The sequence below is a fragment of the Aulonocara sp. 'chitande type north' Nkhata Bay genome, linkage group LG15, assembly GCF_057382095.1.
Source record: "Aulonocara sp. 'chitande type north' Nkhata Bay isolate Kocher_YH1m ecotype deep benthic linkage group LG15, A_spYH_male_GT1.1, whole genome shotgun sequence".
In the NCBI taxonomy this organism is placed as follows: Eukaryota; Metazoa; Chordata; class Actinopteri; order Cichliformes; family Cichlidae; genus Aulonocara; species Aulonocara sp. 'chitande type north' Nkhata Bay.
This window is the reverse complement of record NC_141358.1, coordinates 33,647,443-33,664,488: the sequence shown is the minus strand read 5'-3', so window position 1 is coordinate 33,664,488 and position 17,046 is coordinate 33,647,443. Positions and strand designations below refer to the sequence as shown.

The 17,046-nt window shown below is 45.0% G+C and overlaps 2 protein-coding genes across 2 annotated transcripts; both read left to right on the top strand.

Annotated features, from left to right (window-relative positions):
* The first annotated feature begins 605 nt into the window (after nt 1-605).
* LOC147313440 (ATP-dependent RNA helicase DDX54-like) lies at nt 606-1,753 on the top strand. Its single transcript, XM_086262994.1, has 3 exons — nt 606-799; nt 890-1,003; nt 1,093-1,753. Exons 1-3 carry the CDS (start codon nt 606-608, stop codon nt 1,322-1,324), a joined length of 540 nt encoding a protein of 179 aa, XP_086119120.1. The 3' UTR covers nt 1,325-1,753.
* Nucleotides 1,754-4,882: 3,129 nt separating this feature from the next.
* On the top strand, nt 4,883-7,224 carry LOC147313439 (uncharacterized). The gene has a single exon (XM_086262992.1). The coding sequence runs from the start codon at nt 5,060-5,062 to the stop codon at nt 7,073-7,075; it is 2,016 nt and encodes a 671-aa protein (XP_086119118.1). The 5' UTR covers nt 4,883-5,059; the 3' UTR covers nt 7,076-7,224.
* The last annotated feature ends 9,822 nt before the right edge of the window (nt 7,225-17,046 follow it).

Genomic DNA, 17,046 nt, shown 5'->3' with positions numbered 1-17,046 from the left:
GTATAATACATTTTTAAATTTTTTTTTTTAATTATCCTACTTTTTATAAGAGGGAACATTATTTAAAGAATATGTATTTAATTGGAAAACTCTCTATTCGTCTAAAGGCTATAACAAGAAAGGTGAGCTTCCTGCTCAAAAATGAAATGACCAAAATAAATGGAGCATTTCTCTGCAATTACAAAGTCTGTGTAAACAATCTTGGTTTCAAAATAAGGCTAATGCTGGTGAGATGTCATCACAGGTGTAAATATTACTGCAGATGTTACTATGTCAAAGTTTCACAACTGTCTTATGTTTATTTATGTAGGCAAGACCTACTTTTCACTTTTTTGCTTTGCTATATGTTCTTGAGTGTATTAGTTTGCCAGCAGCACGAACATGTACTAGTGTCAATAATAATAGTACGGTGGATTAGAAAACCTGCTCACAAGTTGAATAAACACCCAGGATTGTTTCATCATTTTCATTCAAAACCAATATTTGAGTCAAAATGAGAAAGTTGTTTGTGCTGTCTGATGAAGAAGAAGCAAAATAAAGTGCAGTTTTGATGTAGATGATGTTGTATACAAACTAGAAGAGGAAGATAGTAGGATCTCTGTATCATGCTTTGTCACTTTGTACCATGTAATTCTTTCTATTTCCACCAGGGGGTGTTTTCAGAAGTGGTAGGTGGTAAAAGAAGAGGTCAGCAGGAAGATGGTGAAGAGCGACCAAAGACCAAGAAAAAGAGGCAGTCAGGCAAAGATGAAGAGTATTATATCCCTTACAGACCTAAAGACTTTGACTCTGAGAGAGGGTGAGGCATTAAACTGTTGCATCTGTTTCTTTAAAAAATGTGAATGGCTTTGTGTTTTATGCTGTTTTGTCCTGTGTTATGCGTCGACAGGTTGAGTCTCGGTGGAGAGGGCAGTGCTTTTGAACAGCAGGCCTCTTCAGCTGTCCTTGATCTCATGGGAGATGAAGGCGATCGCCTTAACCAGCAGAAGAAAATGATGAAATGGTACAAATTTCCCTATGTTTGACTCAGTATCCACCAAATGGTCATTTCAAACTATAATTTAAAGTCTTTTTTCCCCCTTCTTTTTTTAGGGACCGTAAGAGGAAGCGTTTTGTGAGAGAAACGGGAAAAGAAGACCAGAAGAAGAAGATCAAAACAGACAGCGGTCAGGTTATCAGTAACAAGAAGAACAGGAAGAACTTGTATCCTTCCAACAAAAAGCTTCTCTGTGTGCTGCTCTCAATGACCCTCTTCTCTACTCCTATGACAATATTAAGCTGTACTGTGAAGATGTTGTATCACTTGACAACATGTCAGTTATGAGGAGTGAAGGAAAAAATACAAGATTGATGATACAGGATCTGGATCAGATGGAGAAACAGGCGGAGGAGGCAGGAAGCCAGCAAGAGGTAGGAAGGCATCAAAATGAATAGCACAAACATGTTAAATATAGACCATCAGCCACCATGTTTTAACTCAACTCTAAAGGTAAATACTTCAAGTCCCTCTTCCAGCCTTGCGAGCTATAACCTCCAACCTCTTTGTTGTGTCGTGCCTCTCCCAGGTCGTGGCCGTGGCCGACGAGGTCCAAACGTACAGAGCTCCGGTGACCACAAAGCACGCTCGGAGCTGAAAACAAAGGATCAGATCATGAAGCAGCGCAAGAAAAAGCAGAAGCACCAGTTCCTGCAGGGCGGGGGGATGAGGAAGCTCCGCTCCAAGAACAAAAAGTGGCTCGGAGAAGTTAAAAAGTCAGGTTTTGAAAGGGGTGGCCATAAGAAAGGCAAGCTGAGGAAGAAACTGTGAGGAGGACAGAGGGTTGATGGTGTGGAGGACATCACGAGGAACTGGGTGATAAGCGTCAGAATCATCTGAGAACATCACCAAAGATTTTCCTGGCGCTTTGTGTGACTGTAGATTAAGGAGAAAATCATTTGTGAATCTTTACACTGCAGAAATGCACGTCACTTCTTCCTTGATGGCCTGCTGAACTCTGCGTTTGCCACAGAGTTATGTTTAATTATGATCCACTAACCTGGATTTACTACTTGTAAGCATGTTGGCAGTCTAATAAAAGTGTTTTGGAGTACTGAAATATGTCTTATCAAAATGGTAAAATACAGATATTAAATATTGTGTGCTTAATTTGCAGTTAGTTTCAAAAATCGTCTCGCCCATCTTTTCTTAAAATAAGAGGTGCTCTATAAAAATGACATTAAATTCTGTAAACGTGCTCTATTTGCAATTATTTATCATTACTGTTGTCCAAGTGGTCTCATTTCAAAGTTGAAAGCGAGCATCGGAACGGGCAAGAAAGGCGACTTTTAATTGACTTTGAATGTGTTGTGGTTACTGATATCAGATGGGCTGGGTTGAGAAACTGGCTTAGAATTCCTCTTGCCTTCAGCATGGCCACGCCCCTCTGACTTCTGCAATCAACAAGGCATTTTTACCCAGGGAAATGTTTATTTCGCTTTTCAGTTTGGACTGTTCTCTGTAAATTCCTGAGAAAATTTGAGAAGATCAGGAGTGTCTGAAAAACGTAAAACAGCCCATCTGTCACCAACAGCAATGCTGCCTTCAAAGTCACTTAAATCACCCTTTTTTTTTTTCTGGCATGTGATTGGCTGATTAGATATTTGCATTCACAAGCAGCTGAATAGGTTAGTGCAGGGGTCAGCAACCTGCGGCTCTTTAGTCCTTTTAGTGCGGCTCTGCATGGTTTGGGAAAATAAATTATTTTTTTAAGTAATTAGCTGAAGTGTATTTTATTTATGTTAGTTCTTTTTTAACTTGTAGTTCTAAATTGGAAGATTACTGTGATATTGAAATATAAATATAAAATTATATTCTATTAGTTCCCTTTCAGTCGATTCACTCGGTACAACACATAAGTATGGGATATCACGCCCTCGCGTGTCCTGGCTGAAGAAACCTTTATTCACGCCTTTACGGCAGATGACGTGTGATGACACACGCAAGGCCCCGCCCGCACATATAGCCGCTGCCATCACCGTCATCCCTCAGTTCTTACGCTCTTCACCTCGCTGAGAACACCTCTGCTGAGTTGGGCTAGCTAGCTACTGCTAGTTAGCTCCGTTGTCTGCCAACTTGAACCTAGCTTAACTGCCCCTGTTGGTGTTAACCTCCACCGCCCAGCTGGTGCGTAGGCTGCCCGCGGAGCGCTATTTTCAAGTTTTTCTTGTGCAGCGTTTCGCTTTGCGTTTTGGGAATGGACTCCAAACCGAAGCGAGCAAAGCAGAAATCTTCTGTTCGCCCCTGTCCTCAGGGATGTGGTTTCTCTTTGCACGACAGCGACCAGCACGATGCCTGCCCTGTCTGCCTGGGGATCGTCCACGCTAGGAGAGCGTTGACGGAGCCCGAAGCTTGTGCGTTTTGTCGCCAGCTCCGACGCTCGACCCTGGAAAGACGGGTGACGTTTGTGGAAAGAGTGCTGGGACGCTCGGCTGTCGCACGGCATGACCCTCTTCTTTCCGAGTCTGGAGCCCCGGCTTCGTCCGAGTCCGAAGACGAAAATTTTCAGGTCGATGTCCCCGCGATTAGCTGGGCTGACCACATGGAATACGTTGACGGGTTAGCCGATGACGGACCGGAACCATGCAGGAGCGCTGACGGGCTTCAGCCTGGGTTGAAGCCCGCCAGCGCTCCCCAGGAAGACGATGACGTGCTGGACATCGGCCTGGACATCCATGGTTTGTCGGAGGATGAGCAGGAGAGCTCATTGTCGACCCAATATGCCGCCGCTGCTGCGCCGGTCGGCCACGATGACACCTCTCTTTTCTCCCTGTTTCGCCGTGCCGCTGAGAAGCTGCAGGTGGACTGGCCCTCTCCTCCACCAGCTCGGAAACCGTCGCGGTTTGCGGGTTTTTTCCTTCCACCGGAGCCCGCAACGGCCAAAAACTGCCCCCCCATGTTCCCAGACTTTCTCTGCGAGCTAACAGCGTCATGGGACAAACCTCTGTCTACCCGCGTCACTGTGCCCGGCTATGGACAGTACATGGAATTGGACGGCGCCGAGGGAGCTGGTTTAGCTAACCCACCCCCTATGGAGCCGTCTCTGGCTGCTTATCTGGCCCCGTCCCATAACCATGGTGTCGGTGGCCCCGCAACTCTGCCGTCCAAGCACTGCAGATTCTCGGCCTCGCAGCTGGAGAAGATTTATCGGGCTCAGGCCGGCACCGCTCGAGCCATGAGCTCCGTCACCATGCTCCAGACGTACCAAGCAATGTGCCTGGCGGAGCTTGGATCGCTGGTTCCGGAGGACAGCCCGCTGTCACCTCTTCTTAACGAGGTTAGAGTCACCACGGATTACATCCTCCGTGCGTCTCGCTGTGCAGCGCTCTCCCTGGGCAGAGGGATGGCTTCGACAGTGGTGGCGCAGAGGCACCTGTGGCTGACCCTCTCCGACGTCCCTGATAGAGACAGAGCTGTGTATCTGGACGCACCAGTGTCTGCGGCTGGGTTATTCGGACATTCACTTGAAGCCATTCAGGCTAGATTCGATCTGAGGAAGAAGCAGACGGAAGCTCTGCGCGACATCATCCCCAGACGCCAGCCCCAGCCCAAGCCCACTGCTAGCTCTCACAGGCCCGCCGCTCCTCTGACAGCTGGCAAGAGACCGGCGCCCACTGCTGGAGTGGGAGGGCCGCCGGCGAGAGCACGTACTCCGGCCCGAGCTCCACGCCAGTCGGCCTGGGGCAAAGGCCCTCCCCCGGGCCCCCGACGGGACCCGACGCCCAGGAGGAAGAAGCCTCAGCCCTCCTAGCTGTGATTGCGAGTGGGGAAGGGATCCGGCAGCAGGGAGACGCTGCTCTTACCCCTCTGTTGCCGCACAAGAGGTGCCGCTTAAGTTCGGTTCAGGTTGTCAGCCCCAGAAGGCGCTGCACTTCCCTATCGCGGTCTCCCAAGCACATAACCCCTGCACACGGTTCAGATGTGTTGAATGTTCAAGCGACCACATCGAGTGTTCCCGCTGTTTTTCATTGTTATGCCCCGGAAAAGGTGCACCCAACAAAATGTATAAATGTACATGTTCCCATGTTGCAATCAATAAAGAGTGTTGTTTACTCTCAAACAATCTCAAATGCTCAACCTGCAGGCGAAATGAGCCAGGTCAGGCAGGGGATGCAGTCCCCTGCAGACACACTGGGGGGCGACGGCGCCCCGCCGTCAGTGCTGCAGGCCAGCCGGCTGGCTGCTCACTTCCCTCAGTGGCGCGCTTGCGCCCCCTCTCCGTGGGTGCTGCAAACCGTTGCCATGGGTTACCGGTTGCAGTTCCGGGTCAAGCCGCCTCGTTTCCAAAGAGTCGTGAACACGATTGTCAACCCCGAGGCAGCCTTGGTACTCAGAGAGGAAATACAGGCGCTATTACGGAAGAGAGCAATACGGGTGGTCCCCGCTTCGGAGACGGACAAAGGTTGGTACAGCCGTTATTTTGTCATTCCGAAGAAAGGGGGAGGGCTTCGTCCCATCCTCGACCTGCGAGTCTTGAACACGTACCTGCGAACGTACAGGTTCAAGATGCTAACACTCAGACAGCTCCTGAGTGCAGTCGGCCCGGGAGATTGGTTTGCGACAATCGATCTAACAGATGCTTATTTTCATGTCGCTATACACCCGAAACACAGGCAGTTTCTGAGGTTTGCATTCGAGGGCGTAGCCTACGAATACCTAGTGCTGCCGTTCGGGCTGTCGCTCGCTCCCCGCACCTTTACGAAATGTGCCGAGGCAGCGCTAGCGCCCCTCAGGAAGAGGGGCATCCGCATCTTGGCCTACCTGGACGACTGGGCTCTCGTGGCTTGCTCCAGAGAACAGGCGGAGACGCAGCTGTCGCGGGTTCTGTCACACATTCAGACACTGGGGTTCTCTGTGAACTTTCAGAAGAGCTCGCTAATCCCAGGCCAACAGATCGCTTTTCTCGGTCTGGAAATATGCTCTCTTTCCAGCCGCGCACGGTTGTCAGAGCACAGAGTGGCCGCGTTTCATCGCTGCCTCGCTCAATTTCAGCTGGGACGCAGACTGCGTTTCCAGACGATATTGCGCTTGTTGGGCATGATGGCATCTATGATCGCCGTAGTGCCGCTTGGGCTGTTGAAAATGAGAGCGTTTCAACGCTGGACTCTCTCTCACCGTTTGTGTGCTTCGCGTCACCTCCGGAGGAGGCTGCCGGTAACTGCGTCTTGCATGCTAGCTCTCCGTCCTTGGAGGGAGCCCGGGCTACTGCACCAGGGCTCTCGGATTGGGAGGGTGTTGTTTCGCAAGGTGGTGTCCACAGATGCTTCCCTAAGTGGGTGGGGAGCGCTGTGCGAGGGTGCGTCAGTGAGAGGGATCTGGTCCGCGGCTCAGCGCCAGCTGCACATCAACCACTTAGAGCTGTTAGCAGTGTTCTTAGCTCTAAAGCGTTTCCGTCCAGTCCTGCAGGGCCAGCATGTCTTAGTCAGGACGGACAATTCAACAGTGGTGTCTTATATAAACAGGCAGGGAGGAACACGCTCTCTTCCCCTGTTGCAGCTGTCTCGCTCTCTGCTGTTATGGTGCAGTGTTCATTTTCTGACTCTAAGAGCCACCCATGTCCCGGGCCACCTGAACCTGGGGCCGGACCTTCTCTCCAGGGGGGGTCCTCTGGTGAGAGAATGGAGGTTACACCCTTCAATAGTGGCTCAGATTTGGGATCTATTTGGCGAGGCGCAAATAGATCTTTTTGCTTCCAGGGTGAATGCTCACTGCCCCCTGTACTTCTCCATAATCGACCACGATGCACCCTTGGGCTTGGACGCGCTAGCGCACCAATGGCCAGACGTGCTCCTGTATGCATTTCCCCCAGTGGAAATGATATCTCCAATTCTGGAGAGGGTGCGTCGGCATTCCCTCTCTCTGATCCTGGTGGCCCCTTGGTGGCCCGCGAAGTCGTGGTATGCAGAAATAATCAGCCTGCTTGCAGCAAGTCCTTGGCAGCTTCCTCTCCGCAGGGATCTCCTCTCTCAGGCGGGGGGGGAAGTGTTTCATCCGCGCCCGGATCTGTGGCACCTTCATGCTTACCTGCTGAGAGGTTAAACTTGGTTGCTAAGGGTCTGCCACCTAGTGTGGTAGCGACGATTCAGAGCGCCAGGGCCTCGTCTACTAGAGGCTTGTACGCTTACAAATGGCGAGCCTTCGAGCGATGGTGCCAGGACCGCCACACTCTCCCATTTCAGTGCTCTATTGTGGATGTATTGACATTCCTGCAGGAGCTGTTGGATAAAGGCCTTTCGTTTTCGACGATCAAGGTTTATTTAGCGGCTATATCTGCTTGTCATATCGGTTTTGACGGGGTGACACCAGGTGCGCATCCCCTCGCCGTGCGTTTTCTGAAAGGGGTTCGCCGGCTGAGGCCCGTGCTTAAGTCCAGTGTCCCTGCTTGGGACTTGTCTTTGGTGCTGGAGGCCCTTTGTGGCCCTCCGTTTGAACCCGTTGAGTCGGTGGATATGAAACTTCTTTCGTATAAGACCGCATTACTTCTCGCTTTGGCCTCGGCGAAGCGAGTGGGGGACCTTCATGCGCTGTCTGTGCATCCTGCCTGCACACAGTTTTCTCCTGATGGCCGCAAGGTCGTATTGCGTCCGAATGCCGCCTATCTTCCCAAGGTCATGCCGGCATCTTATAGTTCAATGGAGTTTGAGTTGCTGAGCTTTTGCTCCCCTCCTTTTGAATCTGAGGAGCAGAGGAGGGTGCATTCTCTTTGTCCGGTGCGTGCGCTACGCACCTACATTGAGCGCACTCGGGATGTGCGTTTGTGTGACCAGTTGTTTGTCTGCTTCGCTAATCCGAATAGAGGTAGAGCTCTGTCCAGACAGAGGCTGTCCCACTGGATTGTAGAAGCTATCTCGCTGGCATACAGCACCGGAGGTTTTGCGTTGCCCCACGGGGTGGGAGCTCATTCCACCAGGGGGATGGCGACCTCATGGGCTCTTTTTAGAGGGGTGCCTGTGGCTGATATTTGTGCAGCGGCTAATTGGGCGTCGCCGCACACTTTTGTGCGGTTTTATCGGTTGGACGTTACAGCCCCTTCGGTGGCTCATGCTGTCCTTTCTGCTGGGTCTACCACTCACTGAGGATGTGGTGGTCCCGTTCCGGTTCGGTGGCTGCTCTGCGGGGCGTGTATATAGGTCCCATACTTATGTGTTGTACCGAGTGAATCGACTGAAAGGGAACGATTAGTTATGTCTATAACTTCTGTTCCCTGAAGGAGAGGAACGAGGTACAACACAGGGTGGCCCCACTGAGCAGTTGGCTCGGTGAAGAGCGGCTATCGAACTGAGGGATGACGGTGATGGCAGCGGCTATATGTGCGGGCGGGGCCTTGCGCGTGTCATCACACGTCATCTGCCGTAAAGGCGTGAATAAAGGTTTCTTCAGCCAGGACACGCGAGGGCGTGATATCCCATACTTATGTGTTGTACCTCGTTCCTCTCCTTCAGGGAACAGAAGTTATAGACATAACTAATCGTTTTTGAACGCTCAAAATAAGCGTCACACTTGCGGAAGCCGATATACCCGCCGAAACGCCGTGCATTTATCGAGACTTTCAACCCCAGGTAGGCTAATTATCAATCTTCGGATCCACATTATGTCAGCAGCTCCACCGTGAACTATGTTAAAAACAAACACCGCTCACGCCTCACAGATGACAGCTTACAGTCCTGCATAAAGATGAAAGTGACTTCATACAGCTCCGATTTGCAGACGCTGTGCGCAGAGATTCAGGAGCAGAAGTCCCATTGTAAACATATCACGGCAGACCCAACGATGTTTCCATGAACACGCTTTACAGCTTCTCTTTATTGACCACTTTTCACACACGGTTGCTGTATGCATACAGCCGGTGTTAAAGCTCACAGCCCGACACATACCAACACAACAGCATAGAGAGCACAGACGTTAAGGCGCCGAGGCGTGATCGCGGGTGCCGCTCAGGTGCGTCCGCCTCCCCTGCAGCGGCGCTGCAGACCACGCCCCGCCACACACATTAACCAGGTAAAATACATATTGTCAGGGTTCCTGGGTCGGTGACCCAGTGTTTTCAGTTTTGTTCATGTTCATATATATATATATATAGCATATAGTAAACAATGAATCTGTAAAGACAGCTGTTGACATTTTTTAAAAATGAATGAAAAAGCATATTTAAATAATCAACATACATGATTTAAATATAAACACACACGTGACAAGAGACAGAACGTGTAGAAGATATATGCAGAAAGAGCTTTCAGTGGTCAGCTGATAACATGATATCTAAAAAATACATAGCTCATTTTCCTGTCTGTTAGTTGGACATGCTAACCTGTTAACAAGCTCCTATATTCACCCATACAGTTTGTAGATCATTTTGCTAAAATAGGTAAAATCTCCACTCTTTCAGGGCACTAATAGGCTAAAGGCATATTACAAAAGGTCATTCATGTATTCACAGATTCTCTGTAGTTATTCTGCTGCTCATTCACCTGTAAAAACCACACCAATCATTATTTCAACAGCCTTTTTATTTTGGAACAAAAGCATTTGACGATATGACTTACAGGACGTTACCAAATTCATGAAGCTATATTTGTGAGTTTATTTATCAATATCAGTTTAATGTAAACAGACTGATGTAGTAATAGACAGTAAAATGTTGGTGCGTGTGTAATATATGAGCGTTTATGTTTCTCTACATGGGTAAAAGTACTCCATGTCGCCCTCTGGTGGTAGCAACCAACTATGAAAAGAATGGATGTTGGATCTTAACTAAATGATAAAAAGTTTTATTACTTTGTATTACTTTCTTTAGTTTGGTAAAATTTACAGTTTTAATCCCGTAAGAAAATAAATCACTATCATAGAGAGGGATATTAGTAATTCGTTTGTTAATAACACTTTGTTTGTGTTTGCTAATGTTTCGACAGGAAAATGGTTTTCTACAAAGTTGTTTCATGTACAGAGTAACACACACACACACACACACACACACACACACACACACACACACACACACACACACACACACACACACACACACACACGTATGACTTTGCCGGTTTCAGCTGAAACAATTTCAGTGTTTCAAACCATGTTCCAGGATTTTTCCTTCACCATTTATGAGGTTTCAAGAAGAAGATAAACGACAGATATGAATGTTTGAAAAAGTTATAGATGAAAAGATGAAAAATACTCAAAGGATAAATTCAATTGGTTTATTGTTTTATGAATAAGTTGAAAAAGAAAAAGTTAAACAAGTAAATAATGAAACAAGGTAAAATGAAGTAAGAACAAAACGTTAAGTAAATAATGAAACAAGGTAAAATGAAGCAAGCACAAAAAGTTAAGTAAATAATGAAACAAGGTAAAATGAAGTAAGAACAAAACGTTAACAAGTAAATAATGAAACAAGGTAAAATGAAGCAAGCACAAAAAGTTAAGTAAATAATGAAACAAGGTAGAGGAGAGAAAACCCCAACAATCCCCTCTGAGCACGCACTAGGCGACAGTGGGGAGGAAAAACTGCCTTTAAACGGGCAGAAACCTCCGGCAGAACCAGGCTTAGGAGGGGACAGTCAACTGCCGGGACTGGTTGGGGAGGTGAACAGAGGTGGAGCAAGACGAGGCTACACCTGCTGAGGAAGCAGTAGAGTTCCTCCTCCAGGGCCAGCGGAAGCGTTTGTTCTTCTTTTTCATGCAGTTTTCTACAAGAGCTTTTTTTTCCAGGATGAGGGTTCTCAACTCATCGATGGTTTCTTTGTTTTGTTTCTCAAGCTTCTTGCACGTTTTCTCCACCTCTTCCAACGTTGCTTGTTTTTCTTCAAGCTTTTCCCTGAGCTCTTTGGATGTTTCCTCCTGCATTATCTTGTCCTTGTGCATGTCTGCGTTTCTTTGTTGTACTTCTTTGTACATGTCTTGTAGCTCCTCATTTCTTTTGTGGATATCTTGGAGCGTACGCTGCAGGTCGTCATGTATGTTGTCTTGTTCTTGCTTTTGCGCCTGCATTTCAGTGTGTTTGCGCTTCAAGTTGTTGTATTCCAACAATATCCCCTTAGTGAGCTCGGAGTTGTTTCTCGCCATTTGCTCCATCCTTTTCTGCATGTGCGAGCATTGTTTGTCCAGTTTTTCTTTTTCCCCTTCTAGTTGCTTTTTCTCGTGAAGAAGGTCTTTATTTTGGCGCAGAGTATCATCCACCTTCTCTTTCAGCATTCTGTATTTTTCCTCCGTGACTTTGAGTTTGTGCTCCATGTCTCTTTGCTTTTTCTCCTGTTCTTCCTTCTGTTGGAGGATTTCTTCATTTTTTTTCACAGCTTCATCGAAGTTTGTTTGGAGCAGCCGATTCATTTGGTCCATATATTGGAGATCCCATTCTGTCTTCTCAACAGTAGCTTTGCTGTCTTTAAGCTGGTTGGACATCTCCTTTAGTTCCACGCTCTTTTGCTTGTTTTCCTTAATTAGGAAGACAATCTGCTCTCGGGCTTGTCCAAACTTGATTCCCCAACCCTCATTAATAATATTTATGTCGGGCTGGCGTTTTTGTCTTTCTTCCAGGTTCTTATTTTGCGCTTCCATCTGTCTACACTTCTCCTCCAGTTGAAGTTTCTCTTCTTCAATCTGTTGAATTTTATTCTGGAGGTGGTAGTTTTCCTTCTTACTGTCATGTAATGCCCTTTGGACGGCTAAGAGGTCATTTGGGGAAATTGGCCGGCCACGACAGGAAGGAGAAGCGGCGTAATCTTTTTGCCTTGGTTGGTGTTTTGTTGGATACATGTTGAAGGTTGTACACGACAACTCTGAAAAGGTTTCCAAAAGTTTCTGTGGTGAACGTGTGAAGGCTGCAAACACAAATGCTGCGAAGACACGAACTAAAAAACTGCTGTGTGTCACCCCTGTTTAAGGAAAAACTTCAAAGGATCGTGTAGTGACATCATAACTCCGTGAGCCAATGAGATTGTCATGTGACATTTTGGAATGGGGATATTTTTTTTTAAACCGTTTTCAAATTTAACTTAATATTTGACTGTTTCTTAACTGACCTGTTTAGCTGATTAAGAAATGAATTGAAACGAGCATCACTAACGTTATATAACAGACAACAGAAAAAAAACAGGTTTTTTTCTAAGTAATAGAGGTATAATACATTTTTTTTTTTAAAAATTTAAATTATCCTACTTTTTATAAGAGGGAACATTATTTAAAGAATATGTATTTAATTGCAAAACTCTCTATTCGTCTAAAGGCTATAACAAGAAAGGTGAGCTTCCTGCTCAAAAATGAAATGACCAAAATAAATGGAGCATTTCTCTGCAATTACAAACTCTGTGTAAACAATCTTGGTTTCAAAATAAGGCTAATGCTGGTGAGATGTCATCACAGGTGTAAATATTACTGCAGATGTTACTATGTCAAAGTTTCACAACTGTCTTATGTTTATTTATGTAGGCAAGACCTACTTTTCACTTTTTTGCTTTGCTATATGTTCTTGAGTGTATTAGTTTGCCAGCAGCACGAACATGTACTAGTGTCAATAATAATAGTACGGTGGATTAGAAAACCTGCTCACAAGTTGAATAAACACCCAGGATTGTTTCATCATTTTCATTCAAAACCAATATTTGAGTCAAAATGAGAAAGTTGTTTGTGCTGTCTGATGAAGAAGAAGCAAAATAAAGTGCAGTTTTGATGTAGATGATGTTGTATACAAACTAGAAGAGGAAGATAGTAGGATCTCTGTATCATGCTTTGTCACTTTGTACCATGTAATTCTTTCTATTTCCACCAGGGGGTGTTTTCAGAAGTGGTAGGTGGTAAAAGAAGAGGTCAGCAGGAAGATGGCGAAGAGCGACCAAAGACCAAGAAAAAGAGGCAGTCAGGCAAAGATGAAGAGTATTATATCCCTTACAGACCTAAAGACTTTGACTCTGAGAGAGGGTGAGGCATTAAACTGTTGCATCTGTTTCTTTAAAAAATGTGAATGGCTTTGTGTTTTATGCTGTTTTGTCCTGTGTTATGCGTCGACAGGTTGAGTCTCGGTGGAGAGGGCAGTGCTTTTGAACAGCAGGCCTCTTCAGCTGTCCTTGATCTCATGGGAGATGAAGGCGATCGCCTTAACCAGCAGAAGAAAATGATGAAATGGTACAAATTTCCCTATGTTTGACTCAGTATCCACCAAATGGTCATTTCAAACTATAATTTAAAGTCTTTTTCCCCCCTTCTTTTTTTAGGGACCGTAAGAGGAAGCGTTTTGTGAGAGAAACGGGAAAAGAAGACCAGAAGAAGAAGATCAAAACAGACAGCGGTCAGGTTATCAGTAACAAGAAGAACAGGAAGAACTTGTATCCTTCCAACAAAAAGCTTCTCTGTGTGCTGCTCTCAATGACCCTCTTCTCTACTCCTATGACAATATTAAGCTGTACTGTGAAGATGTTGTATCACTTGACAACATGTCAGTTATGAGGAGTGAAGGAAAAAATACAAGATTGATGATACAGGATCTGGATCAGATGGAGAAACAGGCGGAGGAGGCAGGAAGCCAGCAAGAGGTAGGAAGGCATCAAAATGAATAGCACAAACATGTTAAATATAGACCATCAGCCACCATGTTTTAACTCAACTCTAAAGGTAAATACTTCAAGTCCCTCTTCCAGCCTTGCGAGCTATAACCTCCAACCTCTTTGTTGTGTCGTGCCTCTCCCAGGTCGTGGCCGTGGCCGACGAGGTCCAAACGTACAGAGCTCCGGTGACCACAAAGCACGCTCGGAGCTGAAAACAAAGGATCAGATCATGAAGCAGCGCAAGAAAAAGCAGAAGCACCAGTTCCTGCAGGGCGGGGGGATGAGGAAGCTCCGCTCCAAGAACAAAAAGTGGCTCGGAGAAGTTAAAAAGTCAGGTTTTGGAAGGGGTGGCCATAAGAAAGGCAAGCTGAGGAAGAAACTGGGAGGAGGACAGAGGGTTGATGGTGTGGAGGACATCACGAGGAACTGGGTGATAAGCGTCAGAATCATCTGAGAACATCACCAAAGATTTTCCTGGCGCTTTGTGTGACTGTAGATTAAGGAGAAAATCATTTGTGAATCTTTACACTGCAGAAATGCACGTCACTTCTTCCTTGATGGCCTGCTGAACTCTGCGTTTGCCACAGAGTTATGTTTAATTATGATCCACTAACCTGGATTTACTACTTGTAAGCATGTTGGCAGTCTAATAAAAGTGTTTTGGAGTACTGAAATATGTCTTATCAAAATGGTAAAATACAGATATTAAATATTGTGTGCTTAATTTGCAGTTAGTTTCAAAAATCGTCTCGCCCATCTTTTCTTAAAATAAGAGGTGCTCTATAAAAATGACATTAAATTCTGTAAACGTGCTCTATTTGCAATTATTTATCATTACTGTTGTCCAAGTGGTCTCATTTCAAAGTTGAAAGCGAGCATCGGAACGGGCAAGAAAGGCGACTTTTAATTGACTTTGAATGTGTTGTGGTTACTGATATCAGATGGGCTGGGTTGAGAAACTGGCTTAGAATTCCTCTTGCCTTCAGCATGGCCACGCCCCTCTGACTTCTGCAATCAACAAGGCATTTTTACCCAGGGAAATGTTTATTTCGCGTTTCAGTTTGGACTGTTCTCTGTAAATTCCTGAGAAAATTTGAGAAGATCAGGAGTGTCTGAAAAACGTAAAACAGCCCATCTGTCACCAACAGCAATGCTGCCTTCAAAGTCACTTAAATCACCCTTTTTTTTTTTCTGGCATGTGATTGGCTGATTAGATATTTGCATTCACAAGCAGCTGAATAGGTTAGTGCAGGGGTCAGCAACCTGCGGCTCTTTAGTCCTTTTAGTGCGGCTCTGCGTGGTTTGGGAAAATAAATTATTTTTTTAAGTAATTAGCTGAAGTGTATTTTATTTATGTTAGTTCTTTTTTAACTTGTAGTTCTAAATTGGAAGATTACTGTGATATTGAAATATAAATATAAAATTATATTCTATTAGTTTTTGAACGCTCAAAATAAGCGTCACACTTGCGGAAGCCGATATACCCGCCGAAACGCCGTGCATTTATCGAGACTTTCAACCCCAGGTAGGCTAATTATCAATCTTCGGATCCACATTATGTCAGCAGCTCCACCGTGAACTATGTTAAAAACAAACACCGCTCACGCCTCACAGATGACAGCTTACAGTCCTGCGTAAAGATGAAAGTGACTTCATAGAGCTCCGATTTGCAGACGCTGTGCGCAGAGATTCAGGAGCAGAAGTCCCATTGTAAACATATCACGGCAGACCCAACGATGTTTCCATGAACACGCTTTACAGCTTCTCTTTATTGACCACTTTTCACACACGGTTGCTGTATGCATACAGCCGGTGTTAAAGCTCACAGCCCGACACATACCAACACAACAGCATAGAGAGCACAGACGTTAAGGCGCCGAGGCGTGATCGCGGGTGCCGCTCAGGTGCGTCCGCCTCCCCTGCAGCGGCGCTGCAGACCACGCCCCGCCACACACATTAACCAGGTAAAATACATATTGTCAGGGTTCCTGGGTCGGTGACCCAGTGTTTTCAGTTTTGTTCATGTTCATATATATATATAGCATATAGTAAACAATGAATCTGTAAACGACAGCTGTTGACATTTTTAAAAAATGAATGAAAAAGCATATTTAAATAATCAACATACATGATTTAAATATAAACACACACGTGACAAGAGACAGAACGTGTAGAAGATATATGCAGAAAGAGCTTTCAGTGGTCAGCTGATAACATGATATCTAAAAAATACATAGCTCATTTTCCTGTCTGTTAGTTGGACATGCTAACCTGTTAACAAGCTCCTATATTCACCCATACAGTTTGTAGATCATTTTGCTAAAATAGGTAAAATCTCCACTCTTTCAGGGCACTAATAGGCTAAAGGCATATTACAAAAGGTCATTCATGTATTCACAGATTCTCTGTAGTTATTCTGCTGCTCATTCACCTGTAAAAACCACACCAATCATTATTTCAACAGCCTTTTTATTTTGGAACAAAAGCATTTGACGATATGACTTACAGGACGTTACCAAATTCATGAAGCTATATTTGTGAGTTTATTTATCAATATCAGTTTAATGTAAACAGACTGATGTAGTAATAGACAGTAAAATGTTGGTGCGTGTGTAATATATGAGCGTTTATGTTTCTCTACATGGGTAAAAGTACTCCATGTCGCCCTCTGGTGGTAGCAACCAACTATGAAAAGAATGGATGTTGGATCTTAACTAAATGATAAAAAGTTTTATTACTTTGTATTACTTTCTTTAGTTTGGTAAAATTTACAGTTTTAATCCCGTAAGAAAATAAATCACTATCATAGAGAGGGATATTAGTAATTCGTTTGTTAATAACACTTTGTTTGTGTTTGCTAATGTTTCGACAGGAAAATGGTTTTCTACAAAGTTGTTTCATGTACAGAGTAACACACACACACACACACACACACACACACACACACACACACACACGTATGACTTTGCCGGTTTCAGCTGAAACAATTTCAGTGTTTCAAACCATGTTCCAGGATTTTTCCTTCACCATTTATGAGGTTTCAAGAAGAAGATAAACGACAGATATGAATGTTTGAAAAAGTTATAGATGAAAAGATGAAAAATACTCAAAGGATAAATTCAATTGGTTTATTGTTTTATGAATAAGTTGAAAAAGAAAAAGTTAAACAAGTAAATAATGAAACAAGGTAAAATGAAGTAAGAACAAAACGTTAAGTAAATAATGAAACAAGGTAAAATGAAGCAAGCACAAAAAGTTAAGTAAATAATGAAACAAGGTAAAATGAAGTAAGAACAAAACGTTAACAAGTAAATAATGAAACAAGGTAAAATGAAGCAAGCACAAAAAGTTAAGTAAATAATGAAACAAGGTAGAGGAGAGAAAACCCCAACAATCCCCTCTGAGCACGCACTAGGCGACAGTGGGGAGGAAAAACTGCCTTTAAACGGGCAGAAACCTCCGGCAGAACCAGGC